This window comes from Episyrphus balteatus, chromosome 2 (assembly GCF_945859705.1).
Source record: "Episyrphus balteatus chromosome 2, idEpiBalt1.1, whole genome shotgun sequence".
Classification (NCBI taxonomy): domain Eukaryota; kingdom Metazoa; phylum Arthropoda; class Insecta; order Diptera; family Syrphidae; genus Episyrphus; species Episyrphus balteatus.
The window spans coordinates 74,283,715-74,311,413 of NC_079135.1; the positions used below are offsets into that span (position 1 = coordinate 74,283,715).

The following is a 27,699-nucleotide window of genomic DNA, read 5'->3' on the forward strand; positions in this document are numbered from 1 at the left end:
TTGTAATAATTTATGCAGCAAAATGTCATCAAATTTGCATCAAAAAATATTGTATATTTTGATTAAAGACAATCAGAAAAGCTTGGATAAAAATAATTAGAGTATTAATTCTGGAAATTCGAAGATATGTTACAAATCTTCTTCTGTATATATTTTTTTATCTTCAATGGAGCAAACTGCTCCATTGAAGATAAATCAGAATAACTCGAATAAACATGATTTATGTTTCATTCTAACTTCCGAATGAATTTTGTAAGCCTAGCTTTTTTCATTAATATTTAATCAATTTTTTTTACTTCGGATAAATGCATTTCCAAGTCAATTTTTAACTTGTATCCCTTCGGATAAACACATTCTTTAACTATCCTCTTCTTTAACTTTTATCCATAAGTTCGAAATACATTTAATATGTTTCGGATAAATTTTCACATTATTCCCATATATGGATAAATCGTCATTAACCCATTAAAATTTCTTTCATTTGAATTTATAATAAATACCTCCACCTTACTAAGTATTGCAATATGTGCCAATAACAACAATGCGTCATCTTATCACAACTTATTGTATAATACCAACGGCCAGTCACAGCTATACTATTTCTTCATACCTATACTCTCTATTAATATCTACGTCATTAAAATGAAGACGACCAACGACGACGATATACGTGAAAGGGTATACCCTCATCCAACCAAAAAACTCAATGAATGAATCGCGCTCAACCACACTATACGATTACTCATATCTTTTTTCCATTGAAATTCATGCGAAAAATATCGTTCCTCTACAATAAAAAAAAAAAAAAACTTTATACTTTGACTAATTTCATTCCGTTCAATGTGAACGAGTTTTTACTCTACAAAGCGAGCCCACCACACACAACGATATGACGACGAAATAAAAAAAAAACGTGCGTCGGCATAATCAACACAAGCTTTTCACAAAGTCCATTCATTGAAAAAGAGACCATCAGACCTTCATATCCATAAGTCCAGACATACCACCAAACCACCTCTTGAACGTGGAATATATAGGGTACCTCTACCATGTTCCTACGATTCATACCAAACCTCAGACAGAATGAATACAAAAACAAAAAAAATAAAAAACTTAAAGACATTCAACAATTTCTCAATGAACTTGACATTCTTCTATTCTCTCACCACTCTCTAAATCCGTTTATATGTACAGTGTGTGTATATATGCGTGACCCTAAAATTCCATCAAACTATCTACAAAATTTATATAGACCACCAAAAAAAAGTACAAAATCCATCCAATCCAATCCAAAGGATTCGAATTCCTCATGAAAATTTCAAATGAGTCAATCTTCTTTCCAAATGTGTGTTCTATTTCACTCTTCTACACCTCCTTGGCGCAATGAATTAAAAGCCCATAAAGAAGGGCTGGGCTATCAATGAAAATATACACACAAAAAAAAAATGAAAATAAATAAACGTTAGCTACCTATACAGTCTAGCAAGAGTATAGGAAGCCGGCATTTAGTCAGCCGAAATAGATAGATAGATGTATATATAAACACAAAAATGAGACACGCGAGAATCTGTTTCGAAATTCCCATGCCGCATAGCCACCATCATCATCACCATATCTATCCATGTCTGGCTCTGGGTCTGTACAGAAAAAAAAAGATATTAGTCATATTGAGACTGAGAGTTCATGGATATAGTGTTTCGAAGACTCACGAGAGAAAAATAAAGGTTGTTCCTCATTGAAATGCCTTTGTAGTGGTATATTTGGATTTTATTGGACAGACTCACAACTACTACTTTAATATTAATACGTCATACCTCACTTTCACGCCAATACACAATAATTTTCAATCTCACAGATACACATTGAATTTGGTCATATTATACACCAAACCTACCTACCTACTAGCAGTTCCAGTTTTAATCATCATCTCTCTACAAAACATAAGATAAAACCATGAAGGCATTAAACGGTTAGTTCAGTTCAGAACGTCGAATTGTTAACACGTCTTCCAAAAGCGAAAAGAAATATTAAGAAATTATTTAAAAAAAAAATTTAGTTACTAGTTTTGTGATCCAATTTTGTATCGCGCTTTCTATATAAAAAAAATTCAAGTGAAAAAAAAAAATTGATCCTTGATCCTATTAAACACCTGTGAACTATTTGAGTGATTTAAATCCAGGATCTGATTTAATTCAAATCCATTTATTCAACGTATTTAGTGATATTTAAATAAATTTCATGATCACCGATCGTGCATTTAAAGACTTTTGCATCAACAAACAGCGACGGCAATTGGTGATCGATATTGATCCTTTTGGAAGTTTTTATGACTTGCCTGCAGATTTGTTAAGATTTTTCTTAACCTTATTATGTGGTGTGTGTACCTTTTTAATTTATTATAATTATTTATATTCAAATTAGTTACAAATTTAGTGTTTGAAAAAAAAAACTACCAATTTCGGATAAAGATTCCTCTTATCCGACTGGGCCGGATAATAAAATTTTTGTTGAAAAATGTCCTTAAGATTATTTATTTTTATGGAATGAAAACTTTTTCAACATAAATCATCTTTAAGTGGGTCAAAATGATTTTTTACAAAATATGTAATTTTGTATGAAAAATACTTTTTTACTCTTGATTTGCTAATTTAAGTGATAAAATGAATATTTTAAGAATCAAACTCGATCGTAGCAGTTTGACATTCAGTGACCTGGTCTAGATATCAATAAAAATAATCCTTGTCATTTATGGACTTAAGCCCATCGTCAAACCCTTGTACCGGTTTTTATGACATGCTCTAATCCTGGTTAAATATTTCAGTCATTTTTATTGTTTTATGACTAGTCCTGTTGAGCTTGCAAAATATATACCTACATATGCACGGATATAAAACAACCTGCAATGTTTTATTACTCAAACATACAATAAGTTAAATAAAATAAAATTCAACGCTAACAAGAGGTGTAAAAGTAATAAAATATGCCATCGAGGATTACAACAATGATGGGCATCATTAACATAAAATACAAAAAAAAAAATGTATATAAATAAATTACCTTACCTTACTTTTTACCTCTCTAAAAATGTATTATGTGATTTATTGACATTTAAATTTATTTTTATTTATGAATTCTTTATTCGAAATTACATAAAAATGTTTAAAAATGTCAACAAAAAATTATTTTAGTTGAATTTCTTTCTTTAAATTCAATTTATCTCTTATTTTATAATGGAATTTCCGGAATATCACAAAAAATTAGCGAGTACATATAGTGGATTGATAAAATTATAATTTTTTTTATCAAACCTTTTATAACACGTTTTTTTTTATTTTATTTAATTTTTTTTTTCAAATAATCTAGTCAAACAAAAAAAAAAACGAACGAAACTTAATATTATCAAGGTAGATGGTGGTGGAGATTTCCACATACGGGGTATTCCCAACACTTATAGTGTAGTATAAAAATATTCTTTTATATCAGTTTTTTTTGCGCGAATATTATTATATTGAAAATTGATTTTTTTTTTAGAATTTTTAAAGTAGAATTTTGTTTACTAATAAAATATTTCTTTTATTTATAATTTCAGGTGGTTGCAATTCAACAGCAACCAAACGAATTAACAAAACGGCATCCACAATCATAATTAGTAAATTCCAAAGACCCACTCCGTTAAACGTGTGGTCCAAAATTAGCCTAATAGCTATAGTTATAATAATGACACAATTAGTATTGTCAATTGATCAGGTCGATGCAATGAGCATGCGACCTAGACAATTAAGAAAACGACATAGTAATATGAATGAGAATTTAGATTGGGAAAATCCATGCGGCGGTGTACATATGGGAACACATTCAGGAGAACATAGACAACGAAAACCGGTAAGTTTAATAAACAAAAAAATAAATGTTTACTAAATAATAATTAATTTCGGATTTTAAGATTATAAACAAAAAAAAAAAAAAAAAACTTAGAAAAATTTGGATTATTAATTTTTTTCTTTTTTTCATTTCTTTCAGTCACTTGATTTAGTGCGGAAACTTACTAAAGACATTTACAATACAATAAAAGCAAATAACGAGCAATGGATTGAGACTGACGATATTAATGAATGGTCAGCGTATAATAATTCTTATAAATTCTTGCCAAAATTACGCAGAAATTCAAGTGTAAGTACATTTTAATTTTTTTCATCACTTTTAATTAAATTCGCTTAAAAATGCTGCTCCAAATGTAAGACGATATAGATTTCAAAGAGTTTAATTTATTCCAAAGAACAATATCGGATATAATTATTGCACCGGATAAAAGATATTTCTTATTTCTTTCACCCGGATAATGGGGTTTTCTGTTCAAATTATTTTTTAAATAGTTTATTTCATTGGTGATTCCATCTCATCAGAATAAACTTTGGTTTTACGAGTAAATCAAGTACAGTTTACTTGAATTCTTACTGGAAATAAAAGAATTCGAATTTCTCTTTGAAACAACGTGCCTCAACTCATTCGAATAAGTAACTCCTGATAAAAAATCACTTTTATTCCAGTTTAAACTCTTATCACCTTAAACTTCATAAATCAAATTGTGTGACTACATTGAAGACGATCTTACTTTTTTGTAACTGAAAAGAAGCTAAAATAAGTATTCGGATAAAGGATATTTTATAGAAAAGACTGCCGGATAATGCATTTTTGTATAAAAATCGAAATTTTCTGGTACAAATAACTCATTGATTTCATTCGGATAAGTAAATACTGTTATTATTATATTTAAAAGTTTATTCAGCCATTATTTTTCGGAAAAATAAAAATATATAAAAGTTATTTAACGTCACAATCAGACAGTTAATGTGTTGTAGTATTTCAATGGGTAGAATATTGATTCATAGATAAGCATTTTATCGTGTTCGGATACAAAAATGCTCTTTGATAAAAAATGTATAAATGTTTATTTAGCCACCATATTTGCTTCACCCATTTAACCTATCACATTTAGTTTCAATTCTATGTACATTTGATTGTATATTACTTTTTTTTTACTGAAATTAAAATTATTTGACTCTCGGATAAAAAGTATTTCACACCCGATGAAGGCTTTTCTGTTAAAAATTCATCCCTCAAGTGTTTAATTGTCTTTAATATCAATATTATCTCGATTTTACGAGTCGGATAAAAAGTTTTCTTGGTTTATCTGTCAGTTTGAATTTCACACAGAAATCATATTTAAATTGTTTTTAACTGAAAGTAAAAAAAAAATATGATTCTCGGATAAATAACATTTGATATCGGATAAAACTGATAATGATATTTAATTGATCTCTTACTGTTTTTTTTTTTTCTTACCTAGTTCAAGGGAAGAAAGGACAAATTAATAAAAACCATATAAAACCAACATATTCAGTTTTATCTGAAAGACCCTCATAAATGTCCATCATTCTTGATGATTCTTTTCAGTTCTTTCCTGAAAAAAAAAAACTAAACAAAAAAAAAAAACAAAATCTCGGTCACATTAAAGATGAGATGTTAATTTTTTGTTGTGAAGCTATAAACGCATTATGGCACAAATTATCGCATCGTTAAAACAAGTGGACACAAAAAAGGGAAACCTCATACTTCTGGGAGGAGGTCACTCATTTTGTTTTTATGATTCACACAAAACTGAGACTTTAATAACCACTCATCGAATGTATGAATGTCAAAATATTTTGACTTTGGTTTTGTTAAAAAGAAAAACAACACGCACACAAAGAAAAATCTTTGCGTTAGGTCTAAAAAAAAAATCCGATGATAAAAAATAAAATGAAGAAAAAAATTCTAACGCTTGTTTTAACACTATAACACCATCAGCGAGTGAATGGTGTGCGTATCATATCGCGATCGTGCAATCTCTTTTATGAAACAAAAAACAAAAAAAAACGAAAAAAAAAAATCAGAGCTTTCCCTAAGGTGCAGACAGACATCCTCTCTACCACCTCTATAATATTCCTTGTGCTCCCGTGTGTCTTCTCTCGCTTGCCACAAAGTTAGTCAAAGATGATTATGATGATGATGATCATTAAAAATGCACATTCGCCTTGTGTCTGCTTGCGATGCTCTTGCACCATCACACACTGCATCCATGAAAGAGTGGGCTGCTAAGTTGTATCGCCCATAAAATCATCATCCGATTGGCGGCGTTAAGAGGCTGTGAAAAAAATAAAAAAATCAAAAAAAAAAAAACAAAAAAAATACGAATAAAAAATCGCGCTCCTGGGGCTCTTCTTTGCTTTGGCCCTGGTTGCATGTTGTGCTGTGCATACATAAAACAATGGCCATGATAATCGTTGATGATCCATCAGCGGCAAAGGAGCCCCCATATACCTACAACATGCTGCAATTCAAGCATCCGACGAGAGGAGTGATGGCGAAGAGAAATTCTCATTGTGGCGGGCAGCAGTCATAATGACAGGAATCTCTCAACTCAGACGCCCGAGGGCGGTGATTGAGAAGTCAGTTAAAAAAAGTAGAAAAAAACAAAAAATAAAAACTTGTTTTTTTTTAACCATTTTCTTTCACCCCTTATTTCGTTCAATGCAAAAAAAATTAACAAAAATAAAAAAAAAAAACATCTCCCTACGTCACTGATCTTTATTTCATCCGCACTCTCATCGATATCAGTCATCACAATGCGAAACTATGACCTAACTTTCCAACCAAACAAAACTGTAAATGAATCACCCTCGCAGCCAAATGCCACACTGATCACTGCTGCTGCTGCCGGTGAATTCCCCCAACGAAGCGCCTTGATCTATCGGCATATTTACAAAACATTACACTATACCCACTTCTCTCGCATGCCGCGCCTCCGCCTCCACTTTGCCGGTTACTCGATCTTGTCACGTTCCACCTAATTATATACGATCAACTGAATACAAAAAAGCTCATTCAAAAAAAGCTTTCGCTTTCAAGACAAATAGATACAACAGACACCTTCCTCTTATTATGGCACTTTCGTTCGAGTTTTATTAACGACGAGAGTGACAAGTTGTTAACGATTGTTATGAAATTCATCGAGTGTTATGTAGGTCATTGACATTATGTTTATATCTATATCTCTCAGCTGGAGTTGCTTTTTGCGAGCTTTTAATTAATAAACAATAACAAAATATGATATCATAGATCTAGTTATCACAGTGAATTAATTATAATTTTTTTTTTTTTTAATTACAGGTTGCACTCAAACGCTGGCACAGAAATATGCAAACTTTTGTTGCATCATTCTCATATCTACACAACAAAAGTCGAAAGTTCGACGAGGCTAGACTAAACAACCAAGAGAGCAATTTCTCCAAGGAACTCAAAGCTCTTCTTCTCGATGCTCGCCATGTGCTTTGCGAAATTGAATCATCCATCAATCGTACCACCCCATACAATCGCGGCAAGAAACTCACCTCACACATCTCCCCAGACGCAATGAACAAGCGTTTGAAATTCCGCACAAAGACACTCGATAATGAAAATCGCTTCCAAGTCGATCAGCTGGATCTGAAGTTTGTCAAATTCTATTTCACCGAATTTCTAAGCAACATGCTCCAAATACTGAGGCATAATAAGAACCGAATTTACAATGGCAGCAAGAGTCTCAGTGTAAGTGAATCGGGTAATGTTAGTGGAAATAGTATGCCGGATAATAGCAATGAAATAAATGCATCGACTTTTGGTCGACGACACCCCAATAAGGAGCATCGACTTGGTAGGAAACGGAATCAGCAAAAGAAGCTTAGAGAAGCCCTTCAAAAGAGCAATTCAACACCCTCGATAGCCTTAGCTTAAATCGAGTTAAAAACCACCATTAACAACAACTAGAGTAGCTAAAAATGACAAAAACAAACGAAACACAAAAAAAAACAGTATTACCTCTAAGTTCATCCTCAGAGTATGTCCTTAAATTGTACCAGTAAGAGGTTTAAGCACAAAACACATCCACCATTATACATTCATTCTATACAATGACTGATGCATTCCATTTTCTATATATTATTTTGTACTTAATTTAATAATTTTATTTTTTCAACCGCATCCTCGTATTTATTTAATTTATATATATAAAAAAAAAACATTAATGTGCATCTTGTTCCTATTAGTATTATTAGGTTTAAAAGAAAACAAAACTTATATAAACAAAATATAATATAATCTGTATATTGTATGTGATATCAATCGGTAGTTAAAATTTCTAACCGAGATTTCTGATTAAAAAAAAGAAATCTCGATTTATTAGAAAGCGATTCTAGATATACACAAGACTCTAATATGTATTTTATTTTCCAATGAATTTATATAAATATATATATTTTATTTATTAAAATCTCAACAAAAAATTAAGAAAAACTCGTTTAAACAAAAAAAAATATATATATATATTATACGAAAATCCTTAATATTTATGTATATTTAAAATATTTAAAGTAGCTTTTAATATTTTTCTGTGATGTAATTTAAGAATAAATTAAAAAAAACACACACAAACACAATTTAAAAAAATAAAAAATTACAATAAAATAAATGTGTAGTAATTTGTATATAATTAAAAAAAAAAAAATAATAATAATAATAAATTATGCCTATTTCATCAATTTTATTTTATTGTAAATAAAGAAGAAAAAAAAACAAATTTCAAAAAAATTAAATCAAAATTATATATATAAAAAAAAAACAATTGTATTTTAAAATAATAAAACTGTTATACGAAAAAAAAGAAAAGAAAAAATAAACAAAAATTCAAAAATTATTGTAAATTAAAATAAGACTTAAATTATTTGTTTAGTGTGTAAGAACAATAAAACTATACCAAGTGTGTATTATAATGCATTCCAAGTCAAAACAAAATGTTTTTGATGGTAATAAACTTTTAAGAAAAAAAAAATACTAAATGACTTTTTAATTGTTTATAATGAATATTGAAAACATATCTGATCATCTGGGCTTTTCTAAATGGGTTTTAGTCGTAGAACTGATTGCAGGATTTTAAAGTTTAAATTTTTGATTTTTTTCGAAGTGATAACCTCTTGTAAGTATGGTGACCATCCGTCCCGGTTTACCCGGGACAGTCCCGTATTTCTACAGCTTGTCCCCGGGGTTTTATTTAGGAAAACCGGGAGGAATAAGTGTCCCGTATTTTGTTATTTGTCCCGTGATTGTCGTCACGTATTTTGAAATTCTCTGATTTTTGTATTCAAAATTTTAAATACCTACTTTGTACGGAAAACAAGAAAACAGTGGTTGAAAATTAAAATTTTTTCTTTTGGATCAAGAAAAATTACCAGGACAATTAAATGTGAGTGACAAACGATTGAATACGATCCAAATATTCTAGCACGGGTAAAAATTTCGTTGGTTAGGCTGCGTAATGTGTAACGAAATGCAAAATTTTAAATGATTTCAACGAAAATGCTCCTATAAAATAGTTTAAGAAATTCGATATTAAAATAAGGAAACATTATGAAAACTCATTTTAAAAAAATTCAATTGAAAAATCAATATTTTCAAAAAGATGCAATGAATTTTTATCTGTCCCGGGTTTCGCTTCTAGAAATATGGTCACCGTACTTATAAGTCGATGAACCCCGGCTTCGTCAAAAAAAAAAAACGTAGATAACCCATTTTCTGACGTTCCGCCTAAGCCTGTTAGCAGTCTGGTATGGATGGATATGTGTCACAGTTTGGCGTTATAAAAAAATCGAGTAGGTACTAATTTTATAGGCAATTACATGAGTGCTCTAAAAATAATATTTTTTTTAAGAATATTATTTTTAAACTTAAACTTCTCTAACATGGACATCCTTACTTTGGGATGAGACAACTTTTCTTTTTCAACTTAAAAAAAAAAAACAAATTTAACATTTTCGAAAATATGAAAAACAAGTCCCTCAAAAGATGAGCTTTTAATACTAATATTTAGGGATGTCTATTTCTGATTTTCTTTTTTCTATAAAAATAACATGGGAGAAAAAACTAGTTTTTTTCTTATTTTTGTAGTTTTACAAAAAAGCATTGTAAAAACTAACTGAAATATGATCCTTATATTAAATTGAGCGCCCTGCAAAAAATCTTCAAGACATATTTTTTAATTGAGTAAACCCCACTGAAGTTATTCAAACTTAAAGTTCAAAATATATGAAATTATGACTTTTATTGCGTATATTTTGTCGTTATTAAAAAAAAAATGAAATTTGTTTGCTCGCAATGGCTTATATGGTGGGAAATAAATACGAAAAAAATATTCCCAGAGTTTAAAGCCTCTATCATAATTCTAACCCATGCCTATAAGCGGTTGAAGTTTCTTATGTGAATAACATCGGATTTCGGACCTTGTCCGATCAGTTTTAAATTCCAGCTAAACTATGTATTTGTTCCAAAAACTCGAAACTTTACAGACTTAATCCTTATAAATGTAGCTATCATTCGAATATTTGTTGAGATTTTGTAACTGTTATAATTTCGAAGATTCAGCTCGGTAAAGAAAATAATTTTTTTCAGACTTTTTAAAAAAGTCGTTCTTTATACATTAAATTTCAAAAAAAATAAAAAAAAATACAAATATCAAACATCCGCTACAAACATAACTACAACTACTTATAAGGATTAAGTCTGTAAAGTTTCGAGTTTTTAGAACAAATAGTTTGACACCACAACCACACCTTCTATAAAGCCTTACAGGAGCTACATAACAACCTGTAAAGCTTTATAGAAGCAAATTTGCTAGTCGGGACAGCCTAATGAGGAACGTTATCCTGTTGCTAGGACTCTGAGAAAAAATTGGATGTATGAAGCTTTATCTATAAGAGTTTGTATTTATGCAATCTAGTACCAGTTGTGTAATTTTGTTTTATTTTGTATCAAATTTTTGAAACAATTCTGAATTAAGGCGGTCTTTTCCAGATTATTACCAAAGGACGAAGGTGAAGCTTGTATATTTTCTCCAATGTCATCGTCTTCAACTTTTTTAAATTAAAATAAAGGAAATAAAAGACTGAGACTACTATCATCATTACAAACATCTTCAGCCATTTCTTGTTCCTAGAGAAAACAAGAACACATAGCTAAGGCCCTTCCAAAAAGGATAATTACTTTAGCAATAAAATGTAGAAGAGTAGTATCACATTTTCACCAATAGAAAGGATTAGTTCAAAGTTGTACAACTCGATGGGATTCTATTTACTCCGTGGTTATTGCAGTGCCAAGTGACAGCACTAAACCTGGAAATATCGGAGTACTGATTGGTAATAATGGAAGATTTTTTTAGCCCCTACACACAAAAAAAAAAACTTTTATGTAGAGACGCTTTCTGCTGTGCGTTCAGTTATCAATACTTACTTATCAATACAATACTTATTTTAAAACAAAATAATGCGTAATTCACTCCCTAAAAATGCGGTTTCTACTAAGTATATGCAAAATGTGCCCATCTGATGAAATTGTATATCTGCTCAGCAGATCGTTCTTAGATCACACTCTTTTTTTTTTTTGTTTTTCTTTGTAATAATTTATTTTGAAATTAAATGTTTTGCACGAAAAAAATGTTATATCGACCGTTAAGAATTAAATTCGAATTGAGCTAAAAAAAAAGCTTTACGAAAAATAAAACAAAATTCGAAAGGTTTGTGCATCAACTAAATATTCTTAGTGGTTCTTGTATTGAACTCACTAGAATAAGGGTTGTGTATGCACTTAACTTTTGTTCAATCTTTAATTGGGTTCTACTCTATGCTAAGCTGTAAGTATACCAGTTGACATTTATAATAATTATTATAATATAACACTTTTTTTCAAATTCATATACATAGGCAGTTACGATACTGTCCATTGTCCGACTGAGTGTGGTTATTCATAACAGACTTTAAAGACGTAGGGTAAAAGCGGGTGATATGGCGCGGCGGGGCAGATGGCGCACTTTAAATATCTTTTACATTTATTGCTCTAAAAATGTACGAAAAATATTTTTAGCTTTCTTTAAATATTTTAAATCGAAGTAGCCAGTAATCGTTTCTTTATCTGTGATACAAAAAATTAAAAAAAATTTCAAAGCAAATTCGAATTTTTTGTTCGCCCTTTTTTTTTTGTTCCGATATTTTGTGAGTCGTTGGGATCTTAGATGCCCTTGATACACCAATACATACAAGAGAGTATAAGTTATGCATTGCGTGTGATCTGCTTGTTATGGGTGCTTACGAATATGAGTTATGCGCAAAAAGGTGAGATGGCGCAGTTTTTTGAGGGTGAAATGGCGCATTCCCTACTAGAATTTTTTAATTGAGTATAGTTTTAGCATGTGCCATATCCCCCTCAAAATATTTTTTTTAAGTAATTCAGCCAAGTTCAAATTTTATTAAAAAGAGGACTAGTTGCAATCTTTTATACAGCATGCATTGGTGCTTGACTCCTTCACATCGTTCAACCATTTGTTCAATGAATTTGGCAATAGATACCTAAAACAAACTCATGCGCCATCTCACCCACCCTATAGGGGGAGATGGTTTTTTTTTAACTTTTTTTCTATATTAATTTAAAAATATAAATTTAAAATATAAAATTCTGTAAAACAAATAATACGTTGGATATTGAATATAGAACATTTTTGCATTGTTAGAAATATGAAATGTGGTTTACTTTGAAAAATATGACAAAAATAAAAAAGGTATGCCATCTCACCCGCTTTTACCCTATGCCAAGTTTATTTTTCATTAGTTTCTAAAATTAAGTTTGTATGGACACATTCATGCGTAAGCAAATGAAGTAAATGAATTAAAAAAGGTCAGACATTCAAATCTGTAACATGCTACATGCAATTTGTATAACAGATGTAATTTTTAGATGATGCCTTCTAGCAACTATCGTTTGTGTTTTAAGTTTTAACTTTTCAAATAAATTAAAGATTTCAAAACCCAGAACTTCATTATTCCTTCGTTTGTGACCGCTTTTAAACAAAATTTCGAAACCTACATAACCTACTAGTCTTTTTAAGCTTAAACTTTTGCGAAATGATTTTTTTCTTTTAGATTTTGATACAGGTCTGGCACATGTTGATTATCTGTTAAGTTAAGCTTTTAAATAAAGTTCAGCAAAGAATAGCTGAATGTATTTATTTTGTTCAACTTCAAAATATTCAACATTTTGTAAGACAAGGTCATATCTTTAAGAATCTAAAAAAAAATTATAAAAAAATGGTTTTCTTTTGATAAAAAATCATGAATTTATCAATATCAAGCTCCACGAAGCTAAGCTTAAAAATAGTTTTACACTACCTGGTAGCAATTCGACCTATCTTAAAATTGTATCGCCTCATGATAAACCAGACAATAGTAAAGAAGCGTCAACAAAGACGAAAAAAAGAAGATTTGCTAATCATTTAGTCTACTAAGCCTAAAGTGGGCGTGGTTGGGGGCGGATTTAGTCGACAATACTTTGTGTTTTTGAACACACCTAGATAATTTATATTATTAATAGTGGAGTAACTAAAGCAAATTATTAGGGAACCCGGCCGAACAGCTCTGATTTTGATGATTTTTTTTATTTTTATTAAAAATACTTTAAAGTCTATAGGTTAAAAATCGCCGATGTTGCCGTAATGTTTTTTTTTTTTAATTAAAATAATTTTTTTTTTAACAAAACCATTTTTTTCCTAAATTTCATAAAATAAATGATATCAGAAGATTCTCTAGGTAATTTAAGGGAAAAAAATATATGGTTTTTAAAAAGCCAGAATCTCATTTCAGTGTGTAAAATTCAAATCCACAGAATTTTGAAATAAAAAAATTTTTAAAAGACTTTTTTCAAATTTTTCGCAGTAAAATACGATTTTATTTTTAAAAAATTTTTGGATATAAATATTATCCGAAGAGAAAAATGTAATATTTATTACAGTTTTGAAAAAAAAAAGTTATAAATTACTTCAATTTCATTAGATTTTTTTGATAAGAACTGAATTTTTGCATTGAAATAATTGATTTTCTCAAAGACTTTGGCAAATAAGAACTTTAAACTTTTGCTATTTAACTTTTAACAATAAGGGCTTTTGAATGAAGAAAAAATAATTAATAAAATAATAATGAATTAAGTTAATTTTTTTCAAAACTTCTATTAAAAGACATTCGTCGAAAATGAAATACTTTTTATTTTTTTTTCATAAACTGTAATAGGTACATATTGACATTTCCTTTTATAATTATTTCAAATCATAATAAATGTGGCCAAAAAAAATTTAAAAATAAATGCATTTTATATTACGAAAAAGTTTTAAAAAGGACATGTTAAAATTTTTTCAAAAAAATTTTTTTTTTTCAAAAATCTGAGTTTAATTACAATTTTTTCAAAATCCCTTTCTTCAATTTACTTAATTTTAATTTTACAAATATGAATAAGCTTCTAGCTTTTTAAAAAAGTATATTTAAATAATTGTAATTGTTACTGTTGTGTTCAAATATTTTTTTTGATGTTTGAAGTCAATTTGTGAGAAAATTTCATTTATCGCCTAAACGATGGAAGATTGTCATTTACTCCCATATAATTGTTCTCCTTTAATTGCCTAGCTAGACAATCTTTTGGTATTAGAAAATTTATGAATTTTAAGAAAAATTTTTGAAAACAAAATTATTGTTCACAAAAATCTTCAATTAAATTTAACACATCAAAACGGCAACATCGGCAATTTTTAATCTATTTGGAGGAGACCCACAGTCTCCTCCATAATTACCGACGTTTGAAAAAGAAAGATCACCAAAATCAGAGCTGTTCAGCCGGGTTCCCTATAATATTGCCATTTTTTCTTTAAGCAATAATGTAAAAAAATGGGCGTGAGAGGAGGGGACATGAAAATTTCGCCAAATTTTGTAATACTTCTTCCTATCAATGGAAGCACTGTGGGGTTCTTCCAATTAGATTGTATTCCTCTCGATCTCAAAGAAAGGACTGGACACCATCTCAAAGATATGCAGAAGATCAAATACTTTGGTAGGGAAATTTTAAGGATAAACAACAATTCATCAATCGAGAATGTCGAAGGCACTTCAGTAAAAATCTAGACTGAGGAGAATTAAAAAAACTACCCTATTAACAAGAGTTTCTTCTGCAAAGAAACTTATTATATGCATCATCAACCATTAAAAAGTAATGAGAAAATAACCTCCCGAATCTAGATACATCACTGACATCAATGTCTTGAATAGTATTTTAACGCCTAATGAAACATCAGATAAATTTTATGCAAACACAGTGTCAGCGTTCCATTTCGGTTATATGCCAACCCTTCTTCTCTTTTTATCCCAAACGAACACTGCAACCTGAGACAGAACTTCCATTCAAAGGTTGAAAAAATCGTTAGTTATTCTAATACAAATAGTATAGGAATGTTCCATAAATTGAATTAGAACCTGATAATAATAGTTTTACTCCTTCTTTTTTTAATTTATTTTAAAAAGCATTAAAAAGTTTAAAGTAGCACATTTATTTAAAAATAAAAGTTCAAACATTCGAATTTCCCAAACCACCAGATAAAAATCTTCCATCGGCTTGTTCATTGAACTCGATTTTAAAAGAAATTAACTAAAAACTATAAAACGAACTCACATTCGATTCGAATTAAACCCGGTTAAAGCTGTTTACTTGCAGCCAACACTTCCTGCATCCCATTCATCAAGCTGGTGTTTAGTGCGTTTCGCACATGAAACGCCCGACACAGCTTCACCTATACGCACCGGACAATCGCAATAATCCAAACCGCAATGCTTGCTTACGGCAATTTGTTTGAGTTACATTTCTGCCGGCGTCTTCGGTTTTGTCTTGCAGAGCGTTCCTTGCATGCTCGCAAGCCACCACAACACAACCGCACATTACACCAAGCATCTACACTATCCACCGTTTAGCCGCCCTCTTCGAGTCATTTTCAAATGAGCGATGGACGCAAGCACTGTCTTCCTGTATAACAAGTGCGGATTTGTTCCGTGAGATAGAGGAAGTGTGGTGCGAAACTCACCTAGACCGCTTTTGTGGTGTCAGTTTTTTGAGCTGGCAAGTGACATGTTATGTGTACTGGTGCCAGGTGCTAAGTAGACTGTCTTATTCACTACAAACGTCAGTTGGTGTAATAAGAAATTGAAGAGCGTTGTCAGTTTATGTTGTCTGTGTCAGTCGTGCGCCGCTGTGCAAAGTATATATTGATATTGCCCTCAATAATCGGATAATGTCTTCTCTACTAAGACGCCGCTTATACAAACCAGATATGCGCATATACTCTTTTTTAATGATATGATCTTTTTTATGTAACAGACAGCATATCAAACTTTGACCACACATGGAACTCGTTTAGTGCGGATCAGCATGGCGCGTTGCGTAGATTTTTAAGATATCTGTCATAGATTGGTCTGAATTCATTAGATTAAGTGACTGAATGCACGCATGCCTGCACCTAATCGAATCGTTGCTAATTAAGTTGTTTTGAGCATATTAATGGTGGGATAATAAGCGTCAGTAAGTAATTGCCATCTTCCCGATGTGTCTATTAGTCAGGCTTAGTGGCTTTTGAATGAAGACATTTAGTATCGATGAATTAATTTTAGATGACTGATCAAAGACTATCTTACCGCATACCAGGTAGCAAAGATATTTAAATTTGACAAATATAACAGTGAAGAAGTGTGGTTTTAGTTTGTGTTTTTTTGGTTTTTTTCTTTGAAAATGTTGATTAATTGGTTGAAAGATAAAATTTATAGTGAAAAATATTAGATTTGACTTGCTAAAATTATTTAAATAATTCACCTGTGTAATACGAATATTTTTTTCAATAATTAATAATTGTTCAAAGACAAATTATTAACTTTACATAACATCTCTGTTGAAGTTTTGCTTAAACGTAGAGATTTTGTAGCTTAGAGGCTCTATTACGTGATCAGGCTAAAATATAAAAGAGCTGAGCAGCAAACTTGATTATTTTATGAAATTGCACATAATTCTTGTTTTACGATGTAGGAACTTTTGGGAGTAAAAGAATGGTCACAAGTTCAGAGAGAGATACCAATGCCATTTAAACAATAATGAAAAAAAACTTCCCAAAAAAGAGTCCAGCTATTTTAATTGAACATTTTGTTCTTTAAAATAACAAGAATCTTTTTTAAATAGCATAATAATTACTTCACCGATTTCAACAAAATTATTTATTTATATAATTACGTTAGTAACCCGAACCTTTTATGAAAAACAAACGTAGTTGGGGACTTCTGTGTAAAACTTTTCAAAAATAAATTTAGAAACTTCTTTTTTTTACAAATGGAAAACCGTTTTTGGAAATAACTTAAATAATAATCAAAAATAAAATACGTGACTGAAATGAAAGGAGCTTGAAGCCGTTTGCTGAATCGAGGGCCAATTTTTCAATAGTCAGATAAATCTCAGTTAGAGCTTGTTTTATAGGAATAAAAGTTTTTTTATATTGACATTTATTCTGCTGATATTTTAACTGACGATTGAAAAATCAGGGCTAAGTCAAACATAAATGCTAATGTGACAGTTTACGCAGAGGACAAAGTTGAGAATAAGAGTTTATGTTCAACATAAATTTTTTAAGTGTCGATTCAGCAAATGACCTTCAGAATCTTAATGATTTTAAACAAAAACATAATTTAGATTACATTAATATGTAATCAAATGGAAACAGAGCCACTAACGAGAGAGACTTGAAAATTTCTGTTAGTAGTAGCTCAAAAACATTTTCTTGTTTATTCAGAAAGGTACGATCTTAATTGATTACATTTGAAAAATTTGCTGTTTTTTTACAATTCCAAAAATGTACTTTATTGTAAAATTTTGATAAAAATTGTGTTTGAATAAAGTAACATGTATTGTATATATATAAATGTTACTTTATTCAAACACAATTTTTATGTAACAAAATAAGTTTTTATTATAAAAAAGACTACTGAAAGTAATTAAAAAAAATAAACAAACTGAGTGAGTTAAAAAAAAAATATTTTTTTAATAAAGAATTAATTTAAATGAATTAAAAACTTTTTTCTGAGCTATTGTGGTTAAGAAAAGAACAAATAGATAAATCTCAGAAAAAGTTTTAACTCATTTTAATTAATTTTGTATTTAAAAATTTTTTGATTTTTTTAATTCACTCAGTTTGTTTATTTTTTTTAATTACTTTCAGTAGTCTTTTTTATGAATAAAAACTTATTTTATTTGTGTAAATAAAAAGAGCTTTAATAATAAGAGCAAAAAATTAATACTAATTAATGTGTTTTGTTTACTAAAATGATATGAAAGTGTAAAAAAGAACTTACAAATCGAAGAAAATTGTGTTTGATGCAAAATTGCGGAGAAACGATTGTGCGCAGAAAAAAAAGTTTTCAGACAAACTTAATCTGTAATAAATTTTGGATTGGTTGTAAAAAAATCTTTGGAATCAGACGTAGTTTGGCAAAGATAAGGCCAGTTAAGGGAAAAGAGAGCAAAAATCATAAAAAACAGTCATAACTCGAAAACGGGACGAAAACGAAAAAATTACCACTTAAGTTTTTCGACTTAAAATGACATCAGGAATCCATGGTCTTCATTTTGGGCGGTGACTGTGGGACACCCTGTATATATATTAAAGAATTATTTTAATATAATTTCATAAATTAGATTGAAAATATGGCAGCAACGAGAAGAAGCAACATCTTCTAAATATCAAAATACATGAAAATTCCATTAAAAGTTAACCGTTGTAAAACTAATGATTTAGTTGACAAAACCTACTTATTACCTCTTTCTTACAAATAGTTTACGAACAAATAAAATATTGCATGAAAAAGAATTTAGCAACATAATGCTACGATAAAAATGTAAAAAAAAAAGTACGCATACGCCATAGTGAACCTTTATGAAAAATTGTTCATTGCAATCGTATATCATTTTTGGTTTGGGGTGTCTGTATATTCAAAATGGAAGTCAGGTACCATTGATATAACAATTTAAATTCTAATCAAAGTTCTTTAAGTTTTGTTGAGCATTTAATAGAGATTCTATGTTAATATTAGGTATACAAGTAATTTTTGTGAATTCCTGATTTTACTGCCAATTTTTTTGGTTAACTTTTTTTTAAATAAAAAATTATGATCGTTATGATAATTTTTCTTAATTAAACTCTAAGTTCATTTAATTTAACATTTCTATTCTTTTGTTTCTATATAGCATCATGACCTTTCAGTTTTGTGCCAAAGTAGTTAGCTTAGTTCACTTAATATAATTTTCTACTTGTAACCTTTAGATCTTTCTGCTTACATTTATAACAATTGAATATGCGGTGATTGAACAAAAAAAGTAAAAAAAAAACTAACACCACATAACATCTTTTGATTCTGATTAATGAGCTCATTGATTTATTTTGGCCAAATACCAATCAACGAAACAAATAATGTTTAAATAATTTGTGTTAATAATAATCAGAGAATATGTTACGTATACCCACATTAACACCGCAATCCAATGCCAAGGAAAGAAACCAAAACCATCAGATACTTGTTTTAATTGCCATTCAATGTGGATTTCAACATAAATGTGTAGGTATACCGTTTGAAATTATAAAAATTACCATATTATAAATGGTAGGATAAACAATCGAGGTCAATGTAAGAGTAAGAGACCGAGATAAATCGAAAAGCCGCAAAAAAATTAAAAAACAAAAAAAAAACTAGTAATTTTGGACATCAACTATACTCAGTACATTTAGCATTGTTTGCATTTCGTAAAAAAAATCGATTAATTGCTCTATTGTTGTTCACTTTATATACTGCAAGAGAGTTTTTTAAGCTGATTGCAAAAATTTCACGATCTTAACTTTAAATCCGATTTTAGGATTAACTCACATTACCGCTGCAATGTGTCTGCTAAACGATTGCCCAGACTCTGTAATACCTGCAATGGATTAATCCATTCTCATTTGTCAAGATTTTATCGACCAACTGACGCTCGAAATAATGATTAATGACCTATGTTCAATAGATGTAACTATGGCTATTGCATGCAGTCTTTTGTTATCATTATTTTTTTTTTCTAGATAAAAATGTATCTCTCTCTCTTACAGCTAGTTAATCAACGAAAAATTACAAGAAAAAGAAAGTTTCAACATAATCTTAATAAAATTCCATCCATCTTAATGGTATTTTGGATAAATAAATTGTTTTATTTCTTTTCTTAGATACAATGATATTATATAGGAAATACTCAAAGATTTTGTTTTCATTTTTTAGTTTATAAATATTTTCTATCAAACAAATTTGGGATGATCATAAATGCAGATGCAGAAGGTAAAAATTATTTATAATAGGTTTATAACAAGAGGGGAAAGCATTGATATTCACACACAATCAATCTTTCAATTTCTGTGTGATTTTGAACTATTGAATAGAGGATAGCAAAAAACTCAAGCGTTTTCTCAAGTTTTGGATTATAGATAATGGATGAATAAGGAATTTATCGAATAAAAATCCGCCCCTAGACGTTCATTTGACTTAAATAAAGACTTTAAAAGGTCTTTGTTGAGGGAATACTTAAAATATTCCCCAACTTTAGTTATAACTATGAGTTCCGCGTATGATTTTATTAATGTGTAATATAAGTAAAGATAATTTCAATAATAATTTTTAATTTTAAAAGTACGCATACGCCACAGTGCACAGTGGTTCCGTAGCCATAGGCCGAAATATCGATGTCAATATATTTATTTTTTAAGAAATTTTGAGAAAATAACGGAACTTTTCATATCGACCATGAAAAGTTGTCGAATAAAAGTCTGGTTTCAATGTTTTATTTTTGGTCCCGAATCAACTTAAAATTTAAGTGTATTTTTCCGTTAAAATTATTTTTAAAGTTTTTTTTTTGTTATGGAACTTAAAGTTGAAGGTATGTACTATATTTAAAGAGTTTACAATTCTATTTGATTTAAAATTTTCAACAAAAAAACAGACTTGAAAAGGACAGGTTCAAATTGCATACTTTTGTTTTTCTTCTCACTTTAACGAAACTTTTAACTATGTTGTCATCAATATAAATACATGATTCATATACATAAATTTTCTCTAGCATGTGTAGTTTCCTAAACAATTGAATCTGTCTGCGAATAAGTGCGACGGGCTACGACTGACTCTTTCACACCCACTGCTTTAATTTTACTCATATTTCTCATATTTAAAACTTTTGCATAAATATTTCTTTTTTAAGTTTTTATGTTTTCTTTCAATTTTTGTACATATTTTTAAAAAATATATGATATTAAGCAAGCTTTAAATCTAAAATTTAATACAAAAGTTATGACTGAAATTGAAAAAGAGACCAAATAAATAATTTTAAAAAATAACTTATCATTTGTGCGTATGTTGATTCAAGGCTTCTTTTTACATTTTGTTATTAAATATATACAAGATTTCTTTATAAATCAATTGTTTTTCATTTGAATTATTCTGTTTTATTGCTAAAAAAATATATTCTCACACATATTCATGTATATTTTGTTGCTATCCTAACCATAATCCCCTATGGCCGCCCTTCTTAGAAACCGGTACCACTGTGCAGTGTCTTGAAATCAAAGTTTTTAGAAAAATTCGTAAAGGTCCAACGATACTAACAAACAAAACGCGTTTAAACATTTTCTGTCAGTTTTTTTTTTAAGAACATTTAAATGGAAATATAGTATATTTGTTTTATTTTTTTTTTTTTAAGTTTATTTTAATAACATAAAAGAATCATCGATTAGATACCAAAGCGATTTACTACTTTTTATTTTTGCTTATTTATCGATCGGAATATGATATTCCGGAAAATTAGGTAAGTAGCATATTTTTTTTTCTTAAATTATACGAAAAAAAAAATGCCAACGTTATGAATTTTTATCAATCAAAAACGAAGTGAAAAAAGATCATTCCACTGTGGGACACCCTGTATTTCAAAATTTGTATTAAAAATGTTGAGTTGTTAAACTTATAAATCGCAAAGACCCCTTTATCAGTTGAATCTACCCTTAATCCTTTAATAGAAATAAAGGAATATAAAATGTATTTTGATGAAAAAGTTATGAAAGTATGGTGTTACTTGATGTCAATGTTTCACACAAACATATTTTTTTTTAGTTATAACGTTATTATTCTAAGCGTAAAATATTATAAAGAATAACTATCACAACCAATTTCACTTTATTTTCAATAACTCATATTTTTTAAAATTTTCGGATAAAAATGAGAAAAAGTACGTATACACCACAGTGACCCGTCATACTAGAAAAAACTGTGTATAATGTTGTTTTTGTTTATTTCGTGACATTTTTTATATATTATTGTTAAATAAAAACTCATTTGCATTTTATGTTCATTTTACAGTAAGAGTAGGTATATCTTTAATGTTGATGTCAACATTTACAAAGGAAGGGATATAAGAAAAGAATTACACTGATAAATGTTGACGCATATTTTATTGTAAATCATTGACGGTAATTTTATTTAATTTTAGAAGGAATATAGGACTTTGTATCCATGATAAGGACGATTATAAATATCATGAAAACTTAAATTATTATCACAAAGCAAGAGATCAAAATATAAAAATTCAAATAAAATTGATAAGGTCATCTACATATATTTTGAGTTATATTGATATGACCTCGTATTTTAGAAGTTTTTAATTTGCAAAAAATTAACCTACAGTACCTTGCCATATTATTAGGCCCAAGCGGTTCATGTTGCTGAATTTTTAAAGTTTTTGTCGAAACATCTCAAATTTTTTTTTGTCTCATTTACTTACACTTATCATGTAGATACGGATTGACTAAAAAAAAGTTAAAGAATTTATACTTTTTCATAAAAAAAATAACGTACAAAAGGGGAAAAGTCCCATAAGACGTTCTCTATGGAATTCATGCCTAGAAAATTACCAGACCGGTCTAATACTTAAATTTTGGTACCGAGGAATAACGTGACATTCTTAACTTTATGGCAAGAACCCGTTCTTGCATAAATATTGAAGCTCTGATCGTCTGGACAGTACGTAATATTCTAAGATTTGTGGTAGTTTTTTCTTTCTTATAAGATCAGACCAGAAGAGCTATTCACATTCTCTGATCATTATTGGGTGTTCTGCTATCTCAGGAAAAGGATAAGTTTCCTTTTATATTGTAGAAAACGCCCTAACTCCAGACCAATACAAAAAGGTGCTTGGGAACGTTTTGTTTCTACGATTTCGAAATATGCTCGAGGCTCGAAGCCTCTATATTTATGCAAAATTGGGTCCTTGCCATAAAGTTAAGAATACCACGTTATCCTCGGTACAAAAAATTAAGTTAGACCGGCCTGGTAATTTTCTAGGCATGAATTCCATAGAAAACGTCTTTTGGGGCTTTTCCCCTTTTGTACGTCATTTTTTTATGAAAAAGTATCAATTCTTTAACTTTTTTTAGTCAAGCCGTATCTACATAATAAGTGTAAGTAAATGAGACAAAAAAAATTTGAGATATTTCGACAAAAACTTTAAAAATTCAGCAACATGAACCAAAAAATTGTATTTTTTCCGCTTGGGCCTAATAATAGCTGTGTTTTATTTTCATCGTAATCCAGATCAGATCATTGTTTTTATTAGCCTTACAACAAAAGTAGGATTTTGTTTTGTTATTGTTTCGCAAATAAATTTATGATCTGATCTGAATCACGAGGAAAATTAAACACAGCTAATATGGCAAAAAAATTAAAGCAGAATTTATCACTTTTAATATAATTTGACTAAACTGAAACTCGTTTGCAAAAAAATAATAATAATTCAATTTGGTATGAGAATAAGGGTATTCATAGTAAAAGCGATTTTTATATTCTCTGGACTTAATCAATTCTAACAAATCTACGAATTAAATTGCTTCTTTCCTTGAAGGTATCTTAGTTTCTGTCAGGATATAAACTTTTTTGGCACGTTTCATTTTTGCATTTTTAATTCAAAATAATTGTTGATTGATATTTTAGAAAAAAGTTCAGTTTTCGTATCTATTAAAACCCAAACAATTTAAAAACTATGCATACTTCGGCAAGGATTGTGCAAGGATCGATTTGTTCCTTATTGCTTAGTCAATGTTCTATAAGAATCGTATAAAAGCCTACGTCAGCTTATAAAAAACATCAAAAACTCCATTAAGTTTTTTAATTAGTAAAGTAGTGTAACAACTTTTTTTTTTGTGACACCTTAAAAGAAAAATCCAATAAAATACATTAAATAAAGTATATCTATATTTTCTAGATATAGTAACATAAAATCAGAACTTCATTTAAAACAACTTCATAAAATCCAGCTCCATAACTAACAAAAAATGAGTGTGTGTGACAACTATAATGCAATATCTACTTATGAAGAAAAAAAAAATTAAAACAACACCAACACACCATAGTAACATAACAAAAATTTGCACTCGATTACATCGCATTGAAACGTATCAAAACATTGTTTATACACGTCACTTGAACCATGGAAAAGCAAATTGACCGCACTTTTTTTTTTTTTTTTTTTTTTTTGTTTGTATCTTATTTTTAACTGGCGACGCCAAAATGAAAACAAACCAAGTCAATTCAATACTCATGATGGTCGTGGTTCATACTATCTGAGAGTCTGACCAAACCACGTGCAATATAGTCAATTCTCCTCTCATACATAATAAAACAAACAAAAATAAAAATGAAAAAAAATATAGATAAATAGATACAAAATACAAAGAATACAGTTAGGTCTTTACTATGAATACCGATACCGGTTCGTGGGCCAACCAGCTGATTTCTTATTCATTTTCATTCATATCAACATTCTACATTATAAAATGTGTAAAAACCGGCTCTCTCTCTCTCATTTAAAATTTGATAGAGAACCATATCCCCACTTTTAAATTTTGAAGAAAAAAGTTCATCCTCTCTCAGATGGTTAAAAGATTCATTTTCAAAACTGGCATCTCGCAAAGTCAAAACTACTGTAGAAAGTTAACTGGCCAGTTAGACGGCTTAGACATTCGAACGGTACGGACGTGCTCTCAAAAAGGTGCTATAAGGGAACTTTTCCGCATACGTCGTCGTATTGGTCGTCGTGAACTCACATCAAATCCAAATTAAATTTAATCTATCTCAATTCAATTGTATCTAAAAAGTAAATTATCAATAAAAAAGAACAAACCAACGAAAATTTGCGTCTAAACTTCTAATTTAGAGCTTGAGCTAACACTTCTAAAGGTTTCCAAGTTTCCAGTATAGTTCGAGTAGTTAAACATACTTTTGGTGTTTTTATGGTGCACACGATTTCCCATTGAATTTCACGCACTAATAGTTTTGACCGTTGGGTAATTCGTTCGAGTGCTTTATTAATCTGCTTTTTTTTTGAAAAAGCAAATTGAAAATAGAAGAAAAAAAACACAAATTTATATAAACAACAACAAACGAATGTGTATCGAATAGATACAAACAAATAATAATTATCTTATCGTTACGTTTTTTGATTGCCATAAGAAAGTGAAATTTGTTTTCCCCATATTTCTTTTTTTGCTCATTTATGTGCGGTATTCGATTGGTATTAAGGAAAAAAGAAATAAATATTCAAGTAAAAAAAAACTGAATAATTAACGGAATCAATGGATTGATGCTCAAGCAAAAGATTTGCATAAATTACAGCTACCGATACCTTTCGATCGTGAAGATATCTATATTGATCTATTGCCTTTAATGATTTTTTTCCGGATGTTTACAGTCGTATCGGTTTTGTGAAAGTGTTTTTTGTAATAGTTTTTTTCTTTGCTTTTTTTTTCTATAAAAGGGATTATTGTGGTTTGATTTTTTTTTTTTTTGTTTTCTAATAAAACCATATTATTGTCAGATACGTGTTCAAATAAAAATGATATCCAAACTTGGATTAGCTGGTTTCTTGTTGGTTGCTGTTTTGAGCATATATGGGTGCGATGCCAAACCTGCAACAGAGTCTAGTGCAATGACTGAGGCGAAAAATGGTAAGTCACTTTGTTCTGTTTGTAAAAAAGAACATTTATACAAAAATGTTGTCAGTGGTTGTTTGTTGCCAATTTTGTTTTCAAGTCTTCCTATGTATTATGTTGTGTTTTACATTTTTTACACTTTCGGTTTTGAAATATTTATTAGGTACCATTATTCTCATTTGGGAAACAAAATATTTTACGGTTATTTTCAATTCAATTCAATTAAAAAAAAAAAGAAATTATTAGTTACAGAGTTACAGTGTTTTAAACTATTTTTTCAATGAGCTATTTTAATTTTTGTTTAATCTAATTTTTTTTTTCGAAAATTTTACTTTTTTTTAACGGCTACAAAAACGCTTTTGTATAAATTTCTTACGAGTAAGTCAAAAATGAATGAAACCTTAATAACCTTTCAAAAAAATTGTTTTTGCGATTTCTTTTTATATACAGAGTGATTCAGGAAGTATGGGCCAAAAAGCTAAAGCGTTGAGTTTGGTCGAGATAAGAAAAAAAAAAAAAAATACTGGAGAGGGTCTTCCTCCTTCACCCCAATTTTCTTAAAAATTGACTTTAAAAAAAAAAAATCTTAACCAAATTTTTGTAACATTTTCTTTGATCTATATTTTAAATGAATCTGTTATATGAAATAGTTTTTGATTTTTTCCAAAAATTTTCCAAAATTTAAATTTTGAAAAAAAATTATGAACAAAAATATTCGAACTAATTTATTTTTTAATTTCATGTATTTTCTGTCCCGTACCTGTCATACATATAGTTTTAATTGTTTAATTAAAAATAAAATTTTAAAAAAAATTATTTTTGGATTTTTAGAAAAAATTTGAATAGGTACTTATTGTTATTTTTTCTTTTTTTGAAAAAACAAATTTTCGAAAACAGAACATTAATTTTTATTAATTTTGGTGTAAGGTTTCTGATTAGTAAGTGCATTTAATTTTTTTTTTTTCCAAATAGCTAATAAAACATTAAAAAAAAAACAGATCTAACGATTCTGATTTTTTTTTCTAAGAATGCATCTTAATAAAATTAATTAAATAGTCATAAACGCATCACTGCTTTTGAATAACAAATTTTGTATGGCAGAAAAACACTTCCTTATCTGAAAAGCATCACCTGCGTTAGTGAATTAAGCTTTTCTTCAAGATGATGTTTTTTTTTTGAAGAAAGAATTTTATAATTTTTTTTTTTTTTCATATTTATTTACAAAGTTTTTCTATAAAAAGTCTAAGAATTTTACCAACTTGAACTCTAAGAGTAAGTATTTACTTGCGATATAGGTGACCATATTTCTGAAAGCGAAACCCGGGCAAAAAAAAAAAAATCATGAGTGCAATTCACACGTGGTTGAAGTGCAACCTTACAAAATCATTTTTCTTGAAAAAAAAAAAATGCACAAATAAAAAGCTAACAAATTTTCCTGAAGAATAAAGCCATACTTAAATTTTACCAATGCGCAAAAAGTATAAACATAAATTATTCAAAACAATAATTTTTCATTAAAAAAAATTAGGTAGGTGGTTAAAAAAAAATCTTTTTTCTCTTCTTACATCATTTTTTACAATGACAACCGTTATCTCAGGATGTTGAATATGAAATTAATTGAAATCTTGTACAATAATAGTTTATTCTATTACCTACTTACAGTATAAATTTCATTCATCAATCTATAAAAA

The 27,699-nt window shown here is 29.1% G+C and overlaps 2 protein-coding genes across 2 annotated transcripts in view; both read left to right on the forward strand.

Annotated features, from left to right (window-relative positions):
- Positions 1-1,987: 1,987 nt before the first annotated feature.
- Positions 1,988-8,103, forward strand: LOC129909039 (uncharacterized). The gene is made up of 4 exons (XM_055985986.1): positions 1,988-2,374; positions 3,590-3,882; positions 4,021-4,170; positions 7,210-8,103. Exons 1-4 carry the CDS (start codon positions 2,239-2,241, stop codon positions 7,810-7,812), a joined length of 1,182 nt encoding a protein of 393 aa, XP_055841961.1. The 5' UTR covers positions 1,988-2,238; the 3' UTR covers positions 7,813-8,103.
- Positions 8,104-25,031: 16,928 nt separating this feature from the next.
- Positions 25,032-27,699, forward strand: part of LOC129909046 (uncharacterized) — a 45,228-nt gene continuing 42,560 nt past the window's right edge. The window contains exon 1 of the mRNA XM_055985993.1: positions 25,032-26,023. Coding sequence (XP_055841968.1) covers positions 25,912-26,023 — 112 coding nt within the window. The 5' untranslated portion in view covers positions 25,032-25,911. The remainder of the gene's footprint in view (positions 26,024-27,699) is intronic.

Excerpts from the sequence above, each read along its gene's own strand:
- LOC129909039 (XM_055985986.1), top strand. The coding sequence starts at position 2,239 with ATGATCACCGATCGTGCATTTAAAGACTTTTGCATCAACAAACAGCGA. Across the intron at positions 3,883-4,020 it reads AACATAGACAACGAAAACCG|TCACTTGATTTAGTGCGGAA; the intron begins GTAAGTTTAATA and ends CATTTCTTTCAG. Across the intron at positions 4,171-7,209 it reads AATTACGCAGAAATTCAAGT|GTTGCACTCAAACGCTGGCA; the intron begins GTAAGTACATTT and ends TTTTAATTACAG.